Raw genomic sequence first — 24,012 nt, 5'->3', positions numbered from 1 at the left:
TCTAAAAGTGGTATTTCTAGAATAGTAATATTAAATCCGACTTCACCAGTTAGCAGGATTTTGTATTACCATTCTGGCCATACTAAATATTACCTTCCTGCTCCTTTCAGATCAGCAGCTGCCACTCCAACAGTGTATGAGGGCAGCCCCAATGTTAGCCTATGAAGGGAGCAGGCCTCACAGTAGTGTAAAAATGAATTTAGTAGTTTTACACTACCAGGACATATAACTACACAGGTACATGACCTGCCTTTTACCCACACAGCACCCTACCCTAGGGGTTACCTAGGACACACATTAAGGGTGACTTATATGTAGAGAAAGGGGAGTTCTAGGCTTGGCAAGTACTTTTAAATGCCAAGTCGAAGTGGCAGTGAAAGTGCACACACAGGCCTTGCAATGGCAGGCCTGAGACAAGGTTAAGGGGCTACTGAAGTGGGTGGCACAACCAGTGCTGCAGGCCCACTAGTAGCATTTAATCTACAGGCCCTAGGCACATATAGTGCACTCTGCTAGGGACTTATAAGTAAATTAAATAGCCAATCATGGATAAACCAATCAATAGTACAATTTACACAGAGAGCATATGCACTTTAGCACTGGTTAGCAGTGGTAAAGTGCCCAGAGGTCAAAAGCCAACAACAACAGGTCAGAAAAAATAGGAGGAAGGAGGCAAAAAGTTTGATGATGACTCTGTCAAAAAGCTGGGTCCAACATCCGGGAATCAAGGACTGCAACGAAAGAGGATGTGGTGCCAAAATACACGGAAACGGGTAAATCCAGTAATTGCGTGAGATATAACTTTTTGATTATTATTATTTTTTTTTTCAACATTTCCTTGCACTGTAGAAAACATACTATGAAGAAAGTTATTACAATTACCCAGTTCAATAGTACTCATTGTACATACTTTTAAAGTATTGTGCACTGAGCAGGCTTGTCTATATCTCCCATCTGATTTGCAGGTCACACACAAGTGTTGGTTTTGGGCACATGTAGAAGTGAAGCCAGCAAGTGTGGGCAACTTAACATACACTCTGTGTGTGGTACTGTGCAGAAACTTTATTTGATTATTTCCCTTCCTTTCCCTTGGTATACCCTTTTCTCTCTTCCCCTCCCTTTATCTTTCTGTGTACTGATCCAGGTAGAAGGTTCACTTTGTAAGGTTAGAACGGTGACAGGACAGCTACCAGGAGAGTTTACCATAGTATGCTGCGGCTGGAGTTTCTTCTGTGCATCATTAAACATCATTTGACTGAGCACATAACCTCTATCCTGTCTCATCTGTGGAACTCACTGGACCACTCCATGCAGATCCTCACACTGGCGATGACTGGGCTCCACGACTGCTTAAGAATAAACCTCAGCACTTAGGCTGGGTACCGCCTCACTCTGGAACATGTATGTACTTTGTATGCCTTGCTGCTTACCTTCAGCTTCTTGCGCTTTCTAGCAACTTTGACTGTACATTGTGCCAAACTTTCTCTCCTGCTACATTTGCCATAAATTTACTTTTATGCTACTTAAAGGAATTGTGGATGTGTAACGAATAATCTCAGTTTCCACTACATTTTCAGGGACTTCTATACACACAGGTCATGCATGTGTTTTAATGAAAATTCATTTTGCTTGGAGCCACATTATGAGCACTTTTTGGATTTGGATTGCCCCAGTTACTGAACCTCGTGCTGCTAGCTCCTAATACGGCTATTCTAGCTCCATACATATAGCATGATTCCTCGCTTGAGGAGGAGAGCACGATTCTCTACAACTACAAGCGCGGGATGGACAGCGCCATTCACTACATCCGCGAGCACGAGGCAGAGAGTGGAGTTCACCACAGCCTTGTGCTCGAGACTGACAGAGCGGTACTCTGAAAGCTCAGGCTCAAGAGAATTTCACCAGCTTATCGCTCTGAGTGTGCCTTGTCCGTACACAGCTCTCAGGAAGTCTCATTTACTGGACCATCTGTGACTCGTAGACTATCTGTAACCCCCTTTGGGTGTCCCATCTCTTGACGTGCTAGTCAACTACTTCCTGGATTGGTTTTATCTTTTACAATGCACTCTCATTGGCTACTCATGGTTTGAAGAGTTATCTTCACGGGAAACTAATGAAAGACAACATTTTCTGCTTAATTTAAAAAATAATTGAAACAGGACTATTGGCTAGTCATAGGTATACATAACTTTGTACTTCAATATCACTATTTAATTTTACAGGTGGATACTGATACTTAAAGTGTGTGTATTGGAGAATTCTTTACTCTTCATTTCATTTTGTTTTCTATGTTGTTATTTCCTTTCCGCTCCATTACTTTTTCTTATTACTCCTCACCTTTGTTTCTTGTTCCATAATTTTTCAGTATTTCATTTCTTTCTCTCTTTTATTCTTGTTTCTTTTTAATGCTCTCTTTCTTGTAATTGTATTCCTCTAGTGATTATAATGCACCGTGTTTCACCAGAAGTGGGCATAAAGAAAAGTGGTGTGTCTGTTTTGCAATGAACTAAGTGGGAAAAAAGTCTCCATATATTATTTAAAGATTTGTGGAGCAAACCAGTTTCCTTTAAAGAAAACATCCATGTTGGCACACTGGCAGCAGAAGGTCAGGATATTTTGGAGAACTTACATGACCTTGACTCTGACGGGGGTGGTGACAATCTTAAAGGATTTGATCTGGTGGTTCTTCTAAATGTTTCCATAATTCTATAACATTTTTACTTTGGTAAAAGAGAACAGTATGAAAGTAAATCAGTGGAAGATTTTGTTACTGCATCGAGGAAGCACCGAAAAAAGGATTCATGACCAATTTATGCTAGAGTGTAACAGTGATAAGGTGCATGAGGAGTTATGGTCAAAAAATGATCCTAGTTTTTAAGAATGACACAGCATGCTGTCTGTATCTATGCACAATAACCCCCAGAATGCCAGCAAGGATAAACGTGCATGCTTTTGTTGTGGGAGGCCTAATCACTTGGCCATTGACAAAGATTGTCCTGCTCTTAAAAACACTTGTAGACAGTGTGGAAGGGAAGGCCATTATGCAAAATGTTGCAAATCAGGGAGCATGAGGGACAAGATTAATGACAAAAGATATAAATATCATACTACTAGTAGTTAACAATGTCAAGTGTGTTACTAAAACTGGTTGTGAGCATCCATCAGCATCAGATGTACTTAACTTCGATGGAGTTGAAGTTACTATGATGATGGATTCAGGAGCGAGATTGCAATTGGTATCAGAAATTGATTATGAGAAATACTTCAGTGGTAAGGTAGCTCTTAAAGAGTCTGATGTAAAACCATACAGTTACGAGGGAAACCTATTGAGCTAGTGGGCTATTTTGAAGCTGAATTAGAGTTTGGTGGAAACAGGGCATGTGTGAAGAGTTACGTTACGGTAGAGGGTGACAATATTCTGAGTTGGCTGTACCAAAAACTCTTTGGTATATTTCTTGACCCTAACTCATCTTCTCAGGTACCAGTATGCAAAGTTGACACACAGTCCGATCAGGTTATCTATGAATTTCCCTTCGTATTTACAAAGGGGGGGGGGGGACAAAGTCCGATCAGGTGCTCTATGAATTTCCTCTAGTATTTACAGACAAACTGGGGTGTGTAAATGGGTACGTTCATCGTATTGAAATTAAGGAAGGAGGTATACCTGTGACATGTAAGTTGAGGAACATTCCCGTAAGTATGCACAGTGCTGTGGAAGGGGAACTTAACAAGCTCATGAAGGAGGGCATTATAGAACCAGTGGCAAACTCACAATTGATTGCACCCATAGTAGTTGCCACCAAATCCTCTGGGGGCACACTTCTGTGTATTGATCCCAGGCATCTGAATTAAGAAGTGACTGTAGATAAATTCCCATTACCTAACATTGTGGAGATGATGCTCAGGGCTGGCAGTGTCAAATTTCAACCACCTTAGATTTGACGTCTGCATATCACCAGGCACATCTAAGTGAGGACTCCAGGACAACGTTTTAATTTTCAGTGAGAAAATACACGATCACACACAAAGAGTTAGAGATGTTTTGGTGAATTTTCAACAGAAAGGTATTATACTCAGTCTCAGTAAGTGAAAATGTTGTCAACCTGAGATCTCATACCTTGGCCACATGATTTCAGGTGATGGATTGAGGCCAAAGGAGGAGTTAGTCAAGACTATAATAGACTTACTACCTCCCTTTAAGAAGGAAGTACATTCTTCTCTTGGTATGAGATAATACTACTCGAGGTTTAGCCTGAATTTTGCTAGCAGCACAGTAGCCATTAGAGGATTATTTAAGAAAGGTTAGAAATTCTTGTGGTCAGAGGCCTGTCAAGTGGAGTGAAAGCAAGATTGTCCTCTGCGCAATCTTTGAAAGGTTTTGTACCTGGACAAGCATGTGTTATTGTAACGGATGCCAGTGAGAAAGGACAAAGGGCTGTGCTTAAGCAGAAACATGAAGGGAAAGAGGTTACCATTGCCTTTGCTTTACGCTTATTAAGAGGGACCGAGCAAAAGTACTCTACCATAGAGAAAGAGACACTTGCTGTGTGTTGGACAATGCGGAAATTCAGGCAGTTTGTGCGGGGAGTGAATTGTTTTGTAAATACTGATCATAAACCTTTAAAGGAGGTGTTTGGAAGGAAAGGCTTGGACTGTATTTTGTCTTGCATCTGCAAGTGGCTTTTAGCCCTCCAAGATTTTCAATTTGAGGTGTCTTCTTTACCTCAACAAAGTAGCAGACTGTTTGTCCGGATTTAATTCTGGAATTGATGGTGGGGAAGAAAGTATTTGGTGGAGAGACAAAGAGATCAGGGTGTGCAGCGTCACATCAGGTTGTGTACCTGAAGAAGAGTGGTTTTCTGAGTTATCCAAGGATGAATTTTTGATGACTCTTTGCCAAAATATAATGACAGGGCAAAGTAAGTGGAAGAAGGAAATATTCGTGGGATTAGCCAGAGTTTATGATAAATTGTAAGTCATTAATATTTTGTGGTGAGAGGGAGCAAACAGGTTCCTCCTGCCGGTGTAAGGAGTCATCTTGTACATCTAGAGCATGAAGGTCATGATGGCATAAACAAGATGAAAGAGAGACTCAGGAGTGATTACTGTTTGCCTGGGATGGATATGGTGGTGGAGCAAATTGTTAAAGACTGCTGTGAGTGCAGGGTGTCTGAGTGAGAAAATCTCCCATGGTATTCAGTATACAAAGGAAGTGTGGGATGTGATTGTAGTGGACATATTTCGACTTGTCAGTGGGAGGGCATCTTCCAAGTATTTACTGGTGGCAATTGACCTGTTGTCCAGATGGCCAGAGGTTTGTGTGGTTGATGAGTTCAATACGCATATAGTCATGCGAGAAAGGGGAATCCCAAGGTCTTACTAACAGACAACGGATTGCAGTTCACATCCAAAGAAATGGAGATGTGTCTCAAGGAGAGGGATATTAGTCACAAGAAATGTTCTCTCTACCATCCCGAGACCAATGGGATGGTGGAGAGGTTCAGCCTCAGGCCTAAGGAAACTATACAGATTGCAAAGAGTAGTGGTGAAAGCTGGGTACAAGCGATTATGAAGCAAGTGGAGGAATACAGGTTTACTCCCCTCTCCACTACAGGGTTTAGTCCTTTAATGTTGTTAAAAAACACAAACCCCATACAATGATGAACCCTCCTTGGATGGAGGAGCACAAATGAGACAATGTAAATCTTGATGAGTTGAGACATTATGCAACAGAAAGAGAAGAGCATTTGAGAGTAAGAAGAAAAGAGAACTATGATGTGTGCAAGCAGTAAAGCCTTCGCCAGTTTGCGGAGGGGGATACTGTAAAGATCAAATTGCCAACAAGAGTAAAGGCTACTTCAAGTTTTAGTAAGACATGTAAAGTGACAAAAGTATTCTGTGAAGCTGCAAAAATGGACGATTGTCGCATTTGGAATTTTAACAGATTTGTTGTTGTAAATCATTTATCTCATGTGTGATATATTTTGGTGTGTTATTTATGTTTTCAGATTGCCTCTCTCCTGTTAAATTTGAGGGAGGAGGTGTGTGGTAATGAGCAGATATTTTACATGTTTAATTCCCCTCCTTTCCCTTGGTATATCATTTTCTCTCCTCCCTTTATCACTCAATGTACTATTCCATGTAGAATATTTACTTTGGAAAATTGGAACTGTATTAAGACAGTCACCAGGAACATTTTCTGCGGTATGCTGTGGCTAGAGTTTCTTCTATCGGTCATTAAACTTCACTTTTCTATGCACATAACAACTATCCTGTCTCATCTGTTGAACTCTCTGTACCACTAAGTGCAGATCTTCACACTGTGCAACAAACACGTAACTGCAGCACACAAACTCAAAATACACATTTGTGGAATTCATAGTTTTTATTATATAGACAATATGCAGAATTCTACTAAAAGGACATCTATCTGCAATGGTGTATTCTATTTAATATTATTTTTTGCTGCAAGTGAAAAAAGCACTGAAGAAGAGCACTGAGGAATCTGCTCCATTCGTCTCTTGTATGGACGCTTGGTGCCCCTGGGGGAAGCCTCTACACAGTTTCCACCTTTGGAAGTTTCTCAGGGCTCTGCAGTGACTGGGAGGTGAGCACCTGTGTCTTGTCATAGGCGTCTGCAACCACGTCTTCTTCCTGAAACAAAGAAGGTTTAGAGGAAGACTTCATTGCAAATTGTAGTCAAGGACTCAAGTGGAAGTTCAGCAGATGCTCAGGGATCCACAACAGATACCCATTGATTGCACAGTGCACAGACCAAAAATGAGAACCACGACATTCATCTGCTTAGGACACAAAAGGCTTTAAGGAACCACGTGGAGGTTATAGAAGACGAGGTTAATAAGATTGCTCATAGGGCAGTACGCTAGGGATGAGGGTGCCACTCTGTAGACATATTGTGGGCAGAGTGGTTTAAGACCAGCACCAGGGGTGGGGGGGAAGAGGACATAGGTACTTGGTGCAGTGTGCTGTATTGAGGAAAGTGGGTGTTGGGCTTCTATGGTGTGCTAAGCTCAAGACACTAGGCAATTCCCTTCCCTTCTGCGTGCGGGTTTAAAAAGACAGAAATTGATAAATGAGGGAAAGCTACCACTTGTGTATACACAGCTGTGCACAAAAACCTGAAAGGCAGCTTTTCTGCTTTTACTTTTCCATTGAAAGTGGAGGTTGAACATAGAACACATGAGTGAAACAATGTCTGCCACCTGCAGCCCACCTGAACATCTCATGTGGTCTACTGAAGCCTTGTAACCAGAAAGGAAACTGTGGAGAAGGCTCATCCTTAAATTGTGAAGTCAGGGAGAGACAAGGATGGGAACATAAAAACCACTGTTCCTTTACATTTGATATTGTAGAATGAACACCAATTTAGATACATTTGTAAATCCAAGGTGTTCACTGGATTGCTTGTGTGGTCCAACCTATGCACTGTTTTTGATTTTGCTCCTTTAATACAAAAATCATGTGAACTTTTTTTCCTGAAATCTTCTAAAGCCTGAACAGGATACATTTGTTTTAGAAGCTGAACTCGGAGTACTCATTTATTCAGCTTGTGAAACAAACAAACGATCGGTCCATCTAAGGGATGGACACAATGTGGAACCAGGAATCCAGAGCTCATGTCCCACCTCCTTGTGAGATCACAGAGTAATCACTTCACTTCACTGCACCTTATGTCCTTCACTACACCGTCACTTCACTGCACCTTATGTCCTTCACTGTACCTTCACTTCACTGCACCTTATGTCCTTCACTGTACCTTCACTTCAGTGTACCTTATGCCCTTCACTGTACCTTCACTTCACTGCACCTTATGTCCTTCACTACACCGTCACTTCACTGCACCTTATGTCCTTCACTTCACTGCACCTTATGTCCTTCACTGCACCTTATGTCCTTCACTGCACCTTGTGTCCTTCACTGCACCTTCACTGCACTGCACCTTATTACCTCACTGTACCTTATTTCCTCTCAGTGTTGAATTTATTTGCAAGAGTGCACTTACAAGTAATTCAATTTAGTTTGGACTGTAATACGAAAAGCTGCCTTTCATAAGGTTTAAAAGGTGATACTATCACTACAGATAAAATAACAATTTGTGCCATTCACACAGCAGGTGGCAGGTGCCTTGCCTCCTGGGTCACATATTGTCAGTATCTGCTTCTGGATTCTTGACTATTTCTAAGCTCAGGGTTTGAAGATATTAATTGTGTTAAATGTCACACAAGGCAGTGTTGTACTGAGCTTAAAGATGAACAATAAAGAACTAAGGGGGTTATTCCAACTTTGGAGGAGGTGTTAATCTGTCCTAAAAGTGACGGATATACCACCAGCGTATTACGAGTTCCATAGGATATAATGGACTCGTAATACGGCTGGTGGTATATCCGTCACTTTACCTTCACTTTTAGGACGGATTAACACCTCCTCCAAAGTTGGAATAACCCCCAAAATCTCCTTTTGCATTTTAAAGAGTGATATTTGCTGCTTGGTTTACATACTGGGTATTTGATGGTTTGGCTTCTGCTTTAGCTGTGAGGGGACAAGCAAGATGTCTGTCCTGGCTCCCCCAGGACTCTGGTGACTTACCCGGGCCCGTTATCATCCCAGTGCAGCGAACACTCACATACAGAGAGCCCCTCAAACAGGAAGTGCCGGACTCTCAAAAGTGTCAACTGCAAAACAGTTTTTCTGGACATCCCATGCAGACAGGAAGAGTGTGAGGGGTAATTCAACAACACAAGCAGGAAGCTTAAGAAACACATTGGGGTAAGCAACAAACGAGAAAGAAAGACTTTCTGTGGCATTCGGGATGGCTGGCGGAAAGGTATTTAGGGGCCGCAACTGCTGTGTGCATATCTGGGGTTCATCCCAAAAACAGCTGCGGGTCTCAGTCGATTATTCACAACATCACAGAACACATGCTCTCATACCCCCCGCCTCATTCAGAAGCAGCAGTCAGGACAGGCAGGCAGGACAGGCAGTGAGGACAGGCAGTGAGGACAGGCAGGCACCACAAGTCCTGATATCTACCTGTTGTGAGGCCAGCTTATAGCAGAGGGTCTTACAGCTGTAGCCCAGGGACCACAGGGCAATGCAGAGGGCCAGGGAGGTGGCCACCAGCAGCATGACACTCATGCCAGTCAGCACATACTGCAGAGGAGAGAAGACACAACACTCAGCGTTACTCAGGAATACCCTCCTCTCCAAAAACCAGGACCGGCTGAAGGTAACCAGGGCCCATTGCAAATCAGTGTATGGGGCTGTCTGAAGCCAGCACCTGTAAGGGTTGTTTGCATGATTGCCTTGTTGTGTGATGCCCAAGCCTGTAGGTTCTTTGCACCCAACCTTGACCCACCCACCGCAGATGAGCTCTCCTGCCTGGCCCTGAGACGGTCATTTCTGAGTCTTCATATTAAGGGCCAGATGTAGTAAGCTGTTTGCATGGTGCCAACTGCGAAAATCGCAGTTTGGCCATGCAAACAGCCTTCTGCGATGCACATTCACAATTTGCGAGTCGGTACCGACTCGCAAATTGTGAATGCAACTCGCAAATAGGAAGGGGTGTTCCCTTCCTATTTGCGACTCGCATCGCAGTGCAGAATTGCTTTGTGACCGCAAATGCGGTCACAAAGCAATTCGCAGTTACCACCAGTGTCACACTGGTGGTAACCCATTCGCAAAAGGGAAGGGGTCCCCATGGGACCCCTTCCCCTTTGTGAATGTTGCCCAAAAGATTTTTTCAGAGCAGGCAGTGGTCCAAATGGACCACTGCCTACTCTGAAAAAAACAAAACCAAATGGTTTCGTTATTTTTTTTATTTTGCAACTCGTTTTCCTTTAAGGAAAACGGGCTGCAAAATAAAATAAAAAACTGCTTTATTTAAAAAGCAGTCACAGACATGGAGGTCTGCTGACTTCAGCAGGCCACCATCCCTGGGAGTGCAGGGACTCGCTATGGGGTCGCAAAATGCGACCCACCTCATTAATATTAATGAGGTGGGTCTTTGCGACCCAATAGCGAGTCGCAGACGGGGGTCTGAGACACCGTTTTGCATCCGCATTTGCGATTCGGAAATTGCGAGTCGCACAGAATCGCAATTTCCGAATCGCAAATGCGGAAGTTGCTACATCTGACCCTTAATGAATTATTTTACACTTTACTGGTGAGGTTGAAGATAAACCCCTAACAATATTTGGTCTCCCAACACTACCATTTCACTGATGTCAAAAATGCCTCTTGTTCCTGTCACTACCTGTCGCTTGCATCCTTTCAATGACAATATCGTACTCCATTGCAGATTTTGGTCCAGGACTGAAGTGGAAGATCAGCAGATGATCAGGGTCCACAAGAGATTGCCTTCGACTGCACAGCGCACGAACCAAGAGCGAAAAGCTCGTCGTTCATTCGCTTAAGATGCAAAAGGCCTCAAGAGACCGCGTGGGTTTATAGAAGGCAAGGCCAATGAGATCGGTCATAGCTCAATACACTAGGGGCGAGAGTGCCACCCTGTACACATATTGTGGGCAGAGCGGAGTAAGAGCAGCAACTGGGGTGGGCGGGCGGACGTAGGTACTTGGTGCAGTGTGCTGTGTTGGGCACATTGGGAGGGGGGCATCTGTGGTGTCTAATGAATCATCTATAGGACGAGCTGGTCAAAGCTGCAGCCAGGCTTGGGTCCGTATGTCTGGCTCTAGCCCTTGATCCCTGTTCCATGAGACTGGTGACCACAATCAGTCGTCCAGTCCAGTCGTCTTTACTGTCTGCCACCATCTTCTCCGCCCTGTCACTTTTTCCATCAACATGTCTTCTCTTTCATTATCTCTTCTCTGTCACTTCCCCCTCTGCACACCGTCTCGCTGCCATTCTCTTTTCATCTACTCTGCCTTGCTTGCCTTGTATTCTCCTATATCCATCTATATCATTGTATATGTATGTATATGCGTGTGTGTGTATATGTGTATGTGTGTGTATGCACTAGTGTATGTGTATGTATGTGTTTGTGTATATATGTATGTGTGTGTGTATGTGTGTTTGTGTGCATGAGTGTATATATGTATGTGTGTGTGTGTGTGTATGTATGTATACTGTATATGTGTGTGTGTGTGTGTATGAACAAGTGTGTGTGTATGTGTTTTTGTGTGTATGTATGTATATATGTATGTGGTATTTACACAGCACTAACCTATCCAAAAAGCAGAGGAGTTTGTAGTTGAATTTACACCATAGAGAATCCGAGAGGATCCTCCACATGGACAGAGAGGGGAAGTGGATGAGTAAGTAGGAAATGATGTCTGTATAGTTCAGGCGTAGAGAGGTCAAGCAGTTCCCTGAATAACCCACACATTAATACTGAAGCGGCTTAGGCAAGGAAGGGCTGCTGACTCCCGACTCTGGTGTCGATGAGCATTCATATTTAAGGCTCATTCTCCAGGAATGAATAACTATGAATAACTAGTGTGTAGCACTTTCCCCAGTGTCAATAGCATGAATCTTTGTTCTTCAGGGCTGTGGGCATGCCACATGTTGTAGTCACTGCGTGGATGTGTGTAGGCAGACCAGTAGGTTTCCTGTCCCAGCCTCTACTTACCATGAACTTGTAAAACACATCCATGCATTGCTCTGTCCTCCAGTCTCTGGACCATGGTCGAGTGGGAGCGTAGTAGCCACTGTAAACATTACTCTCTCGATTACAAAAGTAAAAGGGGCTCCACTGGTGCCAGGGGAATGGCATGAAGTCATTGGCGACGATCAAAATCCCAGCAATGGCCACAGCGAGGCTCGCCAGGTTCATCAGCCACGCGGCATACAGCTGTAGACCAAATAAACAAAACTATGATAAGCACCACAGATATGCCCCACCACATACCCTCACTCACCCCCAAGGTGAAGTCACAAACACACATTGCAAGTTGGGTTTTAACCCGCATTCTCTGCATCCAGTTCTGTACTTGGAACTGCGTTTCGCTTTAAAGGCTGATGAGCATATCAAAAATGTCACTTCTATCAGCAAAAAGGCAAACAACCTTTGAGGAACACCTGATAAATAGAAATTATTTTTGATTAAAGACCTTCAAGGATATTGCTTTCTAAAAGGAGATAAGAGTCATCACCCAATTACATAATTCTGCACCAAGTGAAAGGACAGATCTCTCAGGGTCAGAAGCTCCTGTAGAGGGCCTGCGAAGCATGATCGGGAGAAGGGTGGTGGATCACGCCATGGAGCCCAGCCAATCACATATGAGATGAAGGATGGGTTAGGATATGCTATGAAGCTCTCGATGGCCATTGGAGCAGAGATCTTGGGGTGGAGAACCCCGAAGAGGCAGGTCATCAGACCTAAAGAGCGACATGTGAGCTGTGGTGGGAGGGGATGGATCCAAACAACCTCAGGCAAGGAGGTCTGCGAGCTCACATAGGCCAGTCCAGTGCTACCAAACAAAAGACCTGGAATTGGAAGGGTGAAGACACCTGGTTCTAATACAACAACTTCAAGGTGGGCCAAGAAAGACTGTGCCAGAGAAAGAAACTGCCATGCCAGCAGCATGTCTCAGTGCGGTGTGTCCCTCGGGAGACCACTCTCTTCAGATAGTACACAAGTGCGACTTGTTGGTGCTGAGGGAGGTGGAAGTGCTGAAACACTTACCCAGCAGGGGCTAGCACGCTTTTCAGCAATGATGGAGACGGCTCCAGCCAGGATGAACTGGGGAAGGAAAAGATAACGTCTCAGGCATAATTCAAGAAATACTTGTGGAGAAGAAAGGAATTGTAAATTCCAGGAAATGCTATTATGTCAGATCTTTTCTTATATTGTATTAATGTGATTATATCATTTTATTCCTTAATAAATAACATGTACTGAAAAAACAAAACACAGTAAGGCTCTACACTTTCTGTACTAGTCTGTGCCTTGGAAAATCTTCCAGATTTCCTCAAAGCCATTAGCCAGTGCTGCTGGCAGAGAGTTAAGCTAGGACTGTCAATCACGTTTAAAGATTGAGGGCCTGATTCAGAAAGGTAAATAAAGTTAGGCCAAAAGTCAAACTTAGACCAAGGGTCTAACTTAAACTTTGTAAATACGAAAAGTAGTAAAGTCAGACTTTTGGTCTAAGTTAGTCTTTTGTTCTAACTTTACCTTTGCAAATACTGAAAAATAGTAAGGTTCGACTTTACGGTAATTAGACTTTTGACTAACTTTACCTTTGTGAACCAGGCCCAAAGTCTCAGCTTAAAAGGCTCTCTACATTTGCAATTGAAAACCAAATTGATTTCAGGCATTTGATCCACCAAAAACTTTCCAAAGTCTTTAGGTCTTCCATGAAGGCTCACAAGAGACCCAGAGACTTTATTAATGTTAATAGGAATAGTTTCAAACCGGCACCAGCAAGGCCCAAAGACTCTAACTCTGCATTTAACACACCCCTTAAGCGTTTCATCCACCGAACCATGTGCAAGGGTCTTGCAAAGGTCAGACCAATTGAAAATTGATATTTTAGCCTAAATACAGGAATTCAAACATGAGAAGAAAGAACAAAAAAACGTTACTTACCTCCAATACTCTGTTTGGAGCTTGTAGTGTTCTAGATCAGTGGTTCCCAACCTGTGGTCTGGGGACACCTGGGGTCCGTGAAGCCTCCTCAGGGGGTCCCCAACTGCTTAGAAAATTAACTCAATTTTAACAGATTAATAAAGTGTATAGAAATAAAGTGGCTAAATGTACAACTGAAAATTAATTTTTGAAACATACTGTAAATGTCAAGGAATTTGAAATTGAAAGCTGAAAATTGAATTAGTATCCTCAGATTGAGAGCTGGTGCATCGAACAGAATATAGTATTGGACGATGTGTGTCTTTAATTGAATTTAGAAAAGATCCAACCTTCCTAATAAAGTCAAAAACATACATTTTGTGGATTTTTTGCAAATTAAACAAAATGTGTTATCATTTGTGTAGGTGTTTAATGGAATGCTTGCTTCTGTATTTTTTGTGTATTGCTCTGCGATTCAAATCATCAACAATGTTTAGGCTGGGGTCCCTGACTTCAAGTAAGTGGGGGTCCTCGGATTCCAATAATGATGATTCAGTGGGGGTCCCAGGTTACAGTAATGATAAAATGGGGGTCCGCTGAAATCAAAAGGTTGGGAACCACAGATCTAAATCACATGTTGTGCACTCCCCCACAATCTATTGTTGGGTGCAGACTACTGCAAGTTATTTTTCTTCTGGGTCTAAGTGTCATTTTCTTGCATGTTGGCATGATCATGTTCCTAATTCCCACAAGACACCTTTCTAGATTATGCCTTTTTCCCCTCCTGCCAAAGTACCTCAGGATGGTGAAAGGAAGAGCAGCAATCTGATAAGGAATGGGTAAATGCTTGTGCTATTTTCCCACGACTGTGGAGGTGGGAAGGTCGCCTTTGAATCTACAACCTACAAACCCAGCAATACAGGTCCACAGATTGTGCTGTTGTAGGTCACATGCTGAGGACAGATGGAAACATTGGTACCCAGGACCTCCAAGGCAATGTTGAGGAAAATATATGAGGTAGCCACCAGTGTATTAGAAGTATCCAACCTCACCTAAAACTCAGTTGTAACATGTATGTACACAGACAAATGTTGAGTAAAGGTATGGCTGGACCTCCATGTGGCAGCTCTTCAAAAGTTGTCTAAAGAAATGTTACCATGGAAGACCATACTGGCACTTTTATTGCATGGCAAATGCATCTGTGGCATGTAGATAAGGGTGTTTTCTGCATGAGAATAGCATATATTAATGAAATACACAATCCATCGGGCACTGGCTACCTTAGTGATGAGACTACCTTGACGTAGTGGGGAGAGGTCTGCAAACAGCAGCTTAGCTGACTGTAAGCAAAAGTGTATGTTTAATGTGAAGAACATGTTATTTGATCTCCGCACATTAAATCCTCATCTTAATTGCAACCCCGTATGAATTTTTATGTATTTGTGTTTTATTGGGGGTATTTTAATTCACTGTTTGAGTAAACCTTTGGACTTTGCTTGTATTTTATTGGCTTTTCAAACTCTCGCCCTGCGGGTTTTGTGGGCTGAGTTCTGTTCTGTGGTCATCTTTTGGAGGACTTCTCTTCAGCCATCATTTGTCTGCTTGGTTAGTGGTCTAGCAGTTTATAGGAGGCGGGACTGATATGTGCAGACTTGCTGCATGGACGCGCAGAAGTCGCATGGAAGACACACCAAAGGCAAGCCCGTCTGCGCCCATCCATGTCCGTTCCTCAGCCAGCCCCGGTTTGAAACCAGATAATTTTTCATTCCTGGAGCCATGCAGCCAGCTCTTAGGTACGATGCTTCACTGTGGCAATGCGGCCTATCTGCTACAAATCAAGGGTCCCTTTTCCTGCATTCGCTACTACGGGGTTTTCAACTGGCAAATGGGCACATCAAAGGGGCTGGCTTTGGTCTCTAAAGTCTCTGGTAAAGTGTCTCTTTCTGGTGGTCTCATAAATGCGTGTTCTCTCCCCAAACATTCGCAAGGTCTGATTAATGACCGCCATCTTGAAGTCTATTTATTATGGAGTCTTGGCTCAAGACATGGTCTAACCACGATATTCCTGTTGCGCTTCCGTCCTGTTATTCAATTCTTAGATGTGACAAATCTGAGGGCCGAGGCAAGGGGCTGGCTATCATCTTTCATGAGACCTACCAATATAATTTGTTTGCGGTTGAGAATATAAGTTGAGTAGAAAACCTTGTATTTTGTTTTATAGTAAGTCAATTCTGCTCCTTTTTCAGATATTTTAGTTTATCGCCCGCCTGGCCCTTGCTCTAGTTTTCTAGGCTCTTCGGGAGATGCTCAATCTCCCTTCATATTGCAATATTCTAATTTCACCTTTTTAGGTGACTTCAATTGTCTTTTTAAAGACCCTTGAATCCGGATACTAAGAGCTTTTGTGAAATGTATTGGTTCAGTTTCTTCCTCAATAACTGGTCATACTTTGGACTTGGTTTGTACCAAGTTCTGGTCACTGCTGTTGAGGGTGCTGGAAGGTCAGGCATGGTTGGACCATTGGTTCAATCATTGGTTCATCCCTTTTCATACAACTGTAGACTCAGTGCTTCCCGCCACCCGACATTTTCTGATTTTTTGCTCACAAACAAGTGATGGAACATAATGTGCTCTAAATTGTTTAGTCCATTAGCTGATATCCCTCCATCTTTTACAATAGAGTTTCCCGAAGACCTAGAAGCATTTAATCAGTGGATAATAGATGCCATGGATAATCTAGCTCCCTAGGTTTCCCCCAGCAGAAGCAGATGTGTCCCCCTTGGTTTACGCCCTTGATAGCTAAGAAAAAGCTCAAATGTAAGCAGTTAGAACGAAAATGGCGAACTACCTGCAAACTTGAGGACCTAGCTAGATTTAAAATCGCCCTGAAAAGTTATCATGAACTAGTAAGGGATGCAAAAAAAGACTTTCAATACTTCACAAGGGGAGCTTGCCAACTACGTCTCTCCAATTTCCAAGTCCTTTTAACAACCTAAAGCCTTGTCAAGAGATATTTTTCCATTGCAGTCTCTCTGTGACAGGCTGTCTAATTGTTTCGAAGAAAACACTGAAATGTTTCAAATTGGCTATGTGGATAATAGCCAAGAGTTGGGTTGTTCTTAAGGTAATTCACAAGCTGTCTGGTCCCCAACTTCCTCTTTGACCATTTTTAGCCCATCTCCTTGCTGCGATCAGAATGAGTGATTCTTTCTTACAAATCCAAGTCTCCCATCGATCCTTGTCCACGTGCAATCTTTCGAAGGGCTGGAAAACTTGTGAATCCAATTATCAAACACATACTGAATACCTCACTTTCTCTAGCAGTAGTTCCAGCACCTTGGAAATTGGCAGTGGTTAAACTCTTTTTGAAAAAAACTTTGACAGATCCCTTAATTCTGGCCAACTTTAGGCCTATGTCGTTATTCCACTCTCTCACTAAAATGTTGGAAAAGTTGGAAAATTAACGATTAATTACCTTCTTGGAAAACTCTAAGGGGGTCATTACAAGCTTGGCGGGCGGCTACTGCCGCGCGCCAAGCGGTAACCGCTGTGCGGCCCATTACAACAACCCCGCTGGGCGCAAACTTAGTTTACGCCCGCCGGCCCAGCGGGGATGAGGCCGCAACATAGGAGCCGGCTCCTAATGGAGCCGGCGGTGTTGCGGCCATGCGACGGGTGCAGTAGCACCTGTCGCGCTTTTCACTGTCTGCTATGCAGACAGTGAAAAGCTGCACGGGGCCCTGTTAGGGGGCCCCAGGACTCCCCTTACTACCAGCCTCTTCCTGGCGGTGCAAACCGCCAGAAACAGGCTGGCGGTAGGGGAGTCATAATCCCCAGGGCAGTGCTGCTTGCAGCGCTGCCCTGGCGGATTATCACCGCCGGGGCTAAAACGGCGGGAAACCGCCGGCCCCGGCGGTGTGACTGCGGCGCAACCGCCGCAGTCGTAATACGGGTCTCCGTACCGCCAGCCTGTTGGTGGTACGGACGCCACATTACCCCTGGCGGGGTCGTAATGACCCCCTAAGTCTTTAGATCCTCTCCAGTCTGGTTTAATGCTTAGACTTTGTACGGAATCAGCCCTGTTTGAGGTGTCTGGAAAAAATAAAGATGGCGCTGGATTGTGGCCATGACACTTTCCTGATCCTTTTATATCTCTTCCAATGAAAACTGCCCTATAGGCAACAATTGTCTTCTCTGTACTAGGAAAGACTTGAACCAGGATCAAGAGAACTGCACTTGTTCCCTATTCACAGGAGGATTCTTTTTTAATCTTTTGTTATGGTTTTTAGGACCTTTGCATGGCCCCAAATCTCAACCTGATCGCTTCTTTCATTATAGGAGGCAGAGAACCCTTAGATCTTCAAATTCTATTATATTATAACCTCCCACTTTTAGGCTAAAATCTATAGGAGGGAAATATTTTGCCGCTTTGAGATCTAAAGCCTAGAGCCAACTTTCTGGTTTGACTTATCAGTAATGAAACCACTTTAAAGAAGAGTCAGAAAACTTGGTTGTTCTCTACCCCTGATGAACTGTGTCATTGCCTAATTTAATTAGTTCCTGCTCAGGGGCGTTTTATTTCAAGTGCTCGAAGATTGATTTATCTTGTGATAGTTGATAGAGCATTGATGTTTGAGTTAGTGTTAGGATGCTCTGTCTTTGACTGTGCACTTCATAAGTAATAACACCTTTTGCCTTCTTTTGTGAGTTACTTAAAGAATGTCGGCAATGCAATGGATTGGTTAATGTGAAAAGGTGAAACTACCTTGGACAAAAAGCAAGAGTGTGTACATAAAAAAACATTTTGTTTATTCAAAATAAGGTTTTTCAGTTGAGAGACCTTTGAGCACACTGGCTCTGCACCAAAAGGGAACACCGAACAAAAACACAGTTTTTGGTTTCTGGACTCACAGAAATATCAATTTATTGTTTTCTCCAAACCTAAAAGGGCAGGACAGCATCTTGGAATTTAGTTCCCACTTGTGAGTCTTTTGAGTGTGCTACTGAGCAGACCTGCAAAGCTGTTGTCAACTCCCAATAGGTGTTTGGCTAGGAGGTGTCTATGGTACAGGTACCCAATGCTGAACGTGCTGTGCGTTTCTGGACAGCAGGAGAGTGTGTGCACCTCCTTGTTTCTGTATTTAAAGCACAGTGGTCAAGTGGTCTGTAAAGATTAAGATCAGCTAGTGGAGAAGGTTAATTCTGATATACTTCGGCGCTAACTTCATCTCTGTGAGCTAGAAGAGAATGATGTTCTTTCTGGCTTGCCATGCGTTTTTCCACCACTGAACTGGACAGTCTTGCAAGACTACGGAAGGCGTTCAACCTTACCCAGTACGGTTCCTTATCAGAGCTGTCATTTGCTTGCTAAAGGAAACCGGCTGCACATGCAATGTGTAACCACATTGTGAGTGAGGGTTGCTACTAACCCTTCAACTTATGCTTTTGACTGATTGGTGGTGGTGGCAGAAGGTTAATACTGTTGGGACACATGACTTTTTCCCTGTAACTTTGGATCAGGATGCCTACTGCTTAAAGCGCCATAACTGGGGTCATGTATTTGTATCTTACTTGAAACGTTTATGAAAGCTTTCTGTGTGATTTACTGGTGACAGTAAATGGTGGGGTCCATTTGGAAGCCAGGTGGATGCTGCCTTTTGGAATGTTTGCACTCTGCTCAGAACACTAGCTTTGTAGAAGATTGAAACTCCAGCCTACGCACACTCCCTCACAGCAGGTCTCTTCGGAATTAGTTTTGCATGGTGACTGTGGATTTCTATCTGGTGAAAAACCCCACAGATGTGCATTTTCTTGTGATGCTGCTGTTCACATCAGCAACGGTGGGCTGTACCCGGCCCAGTCTAATCTGTAATTAACATATTCACTTAAAATAGTCTAAAATGTTTTCACCTGCAACTGCTTGCTTGAGAAAGCTTGGGCAACATCAAATGATGCACTTCTTCAAAATTTGCTGAGTTTTTCTACATATGAAAGATGCAGCACTTGAGTTGTCCCTGGCTGCCTGCCGTGGCCACTCAAGGTGGATAAATACTACTGTCCCATCTTGCTCCACCTCCCCCCAAATCATCCCCCTGCCAGCCGTCCCTCCAGCCAGTAACTTGTACTCCAATGGAAGGCCCAGGGTTTCTAGAGGAAATATTATGCAAGGAGAGGAAAATCTGCCAGGTAGCACTTCTCCCTCTTGACTGTGCCCAAGTCTGCCATCCTGCATAAATTAGCCTTGCTGTTGTGACCCAGAGTGACTGAAGCGCACCGTCTTGCACGAGGAAATGGACTCTGCCTCCAAGGATGCAGACTGCTCTCAGAAGGTCTGTCCATGACGCAGCTGACTGAAGATTCTTCAAGGAAGGGCCTTGACAGACTGAGGTCACCCAGAAACTTCAGGATTCACTTCAGTCCAGTATACCAGAAGAAACCAATAAGTGCTCCACCTGAGTCAAGGGCTACAAGCTTTTCTCTGTTGAATCAGTGAACCTGTACCTTCAGTGACCAGCATGTAAAGATTCTCATAGTAAAGATGACTAGTTGGATCCTTAACTGCTTGTTGGACTCCAGTGACCTGAGTCCTGAACCGAACCAGGAACCAGAAGATGTTCTCCATCCTCCCCTGAGCCCCACCATCAATGCACCTCTATCATTAGGACATGCCCACACTATAGGGAAAACCCCTCTTAGCAAGTCAGCGAACAACTAGTTGTGAAGATCTGAGACAACCCAAAGTCAGCCCCAATGGAAAACCTAGGCCACAAAATCTGGAATCATATCTCGTACCAGAGTTTACTGGCACGTTCTGGTTTACGGATGGCACACTATTTTTAGTACTGTCTTTGCCTACCTATTAAATAAAAGCCCTATTCTTCTTTAAAGTTATGAAACTGATTGGTCTCCAACGTTATTGGGTGTTATTTATTGGGAAGGAGTGGCCAGCAAGTTGGCCGACAGGACCTGCCTCTAGGGATCTGAGTTTCCCCACAGCTCAATCCACTGGCATTCTGACACCCAAAGCCTTTTCCTTCCAGCAGTTGCCTTGCAATGTGGAGGAGCTGGGTCGAATTGGTGAAGCCGTAACGATCAGGGGAGGGCATTTTGCACTCTGGGGAGATCGTGGCCTGTGAAGGCTTTGCAGGCCATGTCGATATCTGCTGCATTATCCTGGCTCGGGAGGGCGAGCACTGCTAGCAGGCCCGTGGACACGGAGGCCCAAGGCATCAGTGCCTCTAAAGGGAGGGGAGCAGACTCTTACGAAGTTTGTCTTAGATTTGCTGTGGCCCTCGGAGTGGGGGTCTGAGGCTGCCTGGAAAGAATACCACTTTGTGAGGGCAGGCTGTGTCCTGGAGGGGGCTGTGACTGCAGTGTGGATCTGGTGGCCCAGTGGGGATCAGGGCCCTGGAAGAGGGGCATCCCTCATGGACTTCCCTGGCGCAGTGTAGCTGGGCCTTGGAGCTTCTTCCCTTGCCCCTTGACTGCTTGTGGCCTCCTACGCCTGCAACTTGAGAAGACCGTAGGGCTTAAAAGAACTGGAGTGCTGGCCCTTTTCGCCACATGAACCGCCTACTATCAGGGGACGCCCCGATGGAGGAAGATTGGCTTGTTGGCATGACTGCGCCTGCGCAGCTAGGAGTGATGCGGTGAAATTGCCCGTGCCGGTCCTGTGGATCCACCTCATTGAGGACACGCGCAGGTGTCGGTTGGTTCAGGAGACCTCTGGTGGACATGTGGCCATTTACAGGAGCTGAAGGTCACGGCTGTGCTGCAGGAACTGGTGTAACTGGATGGGCTTGCGCCCTGATGGGGTCTCTGCGAGTGCTTTGCACTGGCAGGTGGAGGACCTTGCCTGTGACCTGTGGGGAGTGCTGTCCTTCTGTTGGCCCCATTGGAGAGGGGGGCTCCTGGGGTTTTTCGTGTGAGTGGAAAGGTCCATTTGCTGAAGTTGTGAACAGCAGTTAGGAGGGTCGGCCCTTTCAGGCATTTCGACGCTGTGGTCCTGAGGGAGAGGTACAGTTAGGTTTGTTTGTCCCACCCACCCACCCTCTTTTTTTAAAGAAATAAGACAATTTATTTAGTTTTTTGGATGGATTGAAGCTTTAGGATTGTTTTGGTTGTCACTTTTGGACAGGTGCAGGAAGTAGGGAGAGGTACAGTTATGTTTGTTTGTCTGAGGTAAGGTATTTTAGAATGTTGGAGCAGTCAGAAGCGGTTAGAAACGTGCTCCGAATATTGTGTGAAGCAGGCAGAGATGATTTAATCCAGCCTAGTGTCTTGTCTCAGGCACGGCTCGGAATGGAGCGACAAAAACGTGCGGCAGCTATTTAAAGCGTGCTCACCGCCAGTAAATAAAAATAAAACGTCATCAGCCCATGTTCAGGAGACTGTGCAACATGAAGGGGCAAACAAATATTCAATAGGCAAGGACACGCGCCTTTTAATTAAGGGAGAAATGTCACGTGAATAAGGAAAACGTGATGTCAGTGGGAAATCAGCCCGGGGATCATGGCTGTCAATCAAAGAAGAGTGCGCTATGCGCGGCATCAGTGCTGCCTCATGAGGGCGCGGTGAGGGAGAACAGCAGGGAGGGGGCTGAGGAGAGCCTAATATCGCTTTGCAGCGTAGCAAAAGAAGTCAATATAATGCCCATTGCCTGAAAACAATTTTGAAGGTTTGTTCATCAGTTAATATGGAATATTTGTTGCCAGACATAAAATGTTCTCAGGAGGTCAAGTTAGTGTCTGTTTACAGTCAGAAAACAAAGTGTCTTTAAATTACATTACAACAATTGATTTGGAAAACAAGAATAAAAGGATATTGATGGAAGAAAAGAGAAGGTGTAAGGAGATGGTGGTTTTAAGGAGCCCAAAGAAATCTGTTGTTAAGGCCAAAGAAGTTCTTACTTCTTTAGAGGGCAAAAAAGAGGAAGAAAGGTGGGTGTGGCTTTCACAAGATGAGGTGTCATGTATGCCTGCTGATAGAAATGTAGGGAACAGGACCACAGTACCTGCAGGTTGTAGCGACCTATGGGAAGACGAGGGAGGAATGCTGTTTTGCAGGCAAAAAAAAGCAGCAATGTTCAGCCAGCTGGTTGTCAGGCATCCCAGGTCGACCGGCCAGAAGAGAGGGAGAGGTCTGGGGCGACCATCACGACGCTGCGGGAAAAGAATTGTTCTGGCACTACGAGTATGATCCACAAAAGAGTTGCTTGGAAAAGTTATGATGGGGGGGTTGGGGATGGAGAATGTCTTACTGCGAGTGGGATGAAGGTTGGAAGTGATATTGATTGTGTTTTGGACTATGAAGACGATGACGAGAGCTTGGAAGAAGGGAAAATTCTGCATTGGAAGGATCACAAAGGGGTTCAAAAGAATGAGGTATTGAGAAAAGGTGGGGATATTAAAATGTTGTCCTGAGATCATGTTTTTCAGATAACAGATGCACAAAGGGGATTGCAAGAAACAAGTCCGGGTGTTAAGAAACCAAAGAACAAGAAGAGAAAAAGAAAAGCTTTGCCGGAGTCAAGGAACAGTTGGAGAAGAGGTGAGACTCAATGGTGGAGTAGTTTGGGGGTTGTCGAAGAGAGGGGTCCGCAGAAAAGGGCAGGTAAAGGCATGAATACCATGCTAATTGATATAAGTGTGGGTACAGATCGAGGCATTGGGGAACAGAATGAGAAGAATAAAGAAACTGGATTATGTGCCAAAGTCAGCAGGTGATAAAGTGTCTGGAACAAGTATTGGTGAAGAGAAGCAATAATCTGGAATAGTTGAGAACGAGCAAGAGAAAGATGGGGGTGAAAAGGGTAAAAATGAAGGGTTAAAAGGGTTACCTTACATGGGTTTGTCCATGCCTTTGGGTGCACATCTTGGCACAGTAACAAAAGAGAAGATTTGAAAGGGAGAATAGATAGATGTATATAAGTTGTTACACAGGGAATTACAAGCAAAGAAGGTCCCAGAGAAGAGGCTTGGGAACTAGCGAAAAGGCCTAGGGTGCCGAAAAACAATAGACACTTGGACAGCAGCGTTTTTATTTTATGCTAGTGTATATTGTGAAAAATATCCTGAAAGGTCGGTATCCATATTTAAATATATAGACACAATTCACAAAGCTCACACAGAATTTGGAGATCTGGCATGGTTACGCTATGACAAAGAATTCAGGGCATGCATGGTGCTGTTACCTGAGAAACCATGGGGCGAGGTAGACGATGAATTATGGGTTCAGTGGATGTATGCTCAAAGGCCACCTCCTGCTATGCATATGACCAGTGGTTTAGCAATAACACAGCAGCCCTTTCTTGGGAAACCCACCTCTTTTGGGGTGGGAGCATGGGGGTAGAGTGCAAAGTCTTAACTCTGGAGCATGCTGGGGGTTTAACAGGGGCTATTGCCCAAGAAATCCCCACAAATATAAGCATGAGTGCTCAAAATGCTGTGGAAAGCATACAACACTCC

The 24,012-nt window shown here is 44.2% G+C and overlaps 1 protein-coding gene across 2 annotated transcripts in view; it reads right to left on the bottom strand.

The window, feature by feature from the left end:
* Positions 1 to 6,366: 6,366 nt before the first annotated feature.
* The window catches only part of LOC138293697 (transmembrane protein 176B-like), a 68,065-nt gene continuing 50,419 nt past the window's right edge, over positions 6,367 to 24,012 (bottom strand). Inside the window, exons 4-7 of one of the 2 annotated variants that reach the window (XM_069233020.1) lie at positions 12,665 to 12,721; positions 11,609 to 11,830; positions 9,052 to 9,171; positions 6,367 to 6,654 (exon numbers count right to left, since the gene is read on the bottom strand). In XM_069233020.1, the coding sequence (XP_069089121.1) occupies positions 6,556 to 6,654; positions 9,052 to 9,171; positions 11,609 to 11,830; positions 12,665 to 12,721 (498 nt within the window). In that variant the 3' untranslated portion in view covers positions 6,367 to 6,555. The remainder of the gene's footprint in view (positions 6,655 to 9,051; positions 9,172 to 11,608; positions 11,831 to 12,664; positions 12,722 to 24,012) is intronic. The other variant, XM_069233021.1, reaches the window with a different exon arrangement.

This window comes from Pleurodeles waltl, chromosome 4_2, assembly GCF_031143425.1.
Source record: "Pleurodeles waltl isolate 20211129_DDA chromosome 4_2, aPleWal1.hap1.20221129, whole genome shotgun sequence".
In the NCBI taxonomy this organism is placed as follows: domain Eukaryota; kingdom Metazoa; phylum Chordata; class Amphibia; order Caudata; family Salamandridae; genus Pleurodeles; species Pleurodeles waltl.
This window is presented reverse-complemented; position numbering and strand designations above follow the sequence as displayed.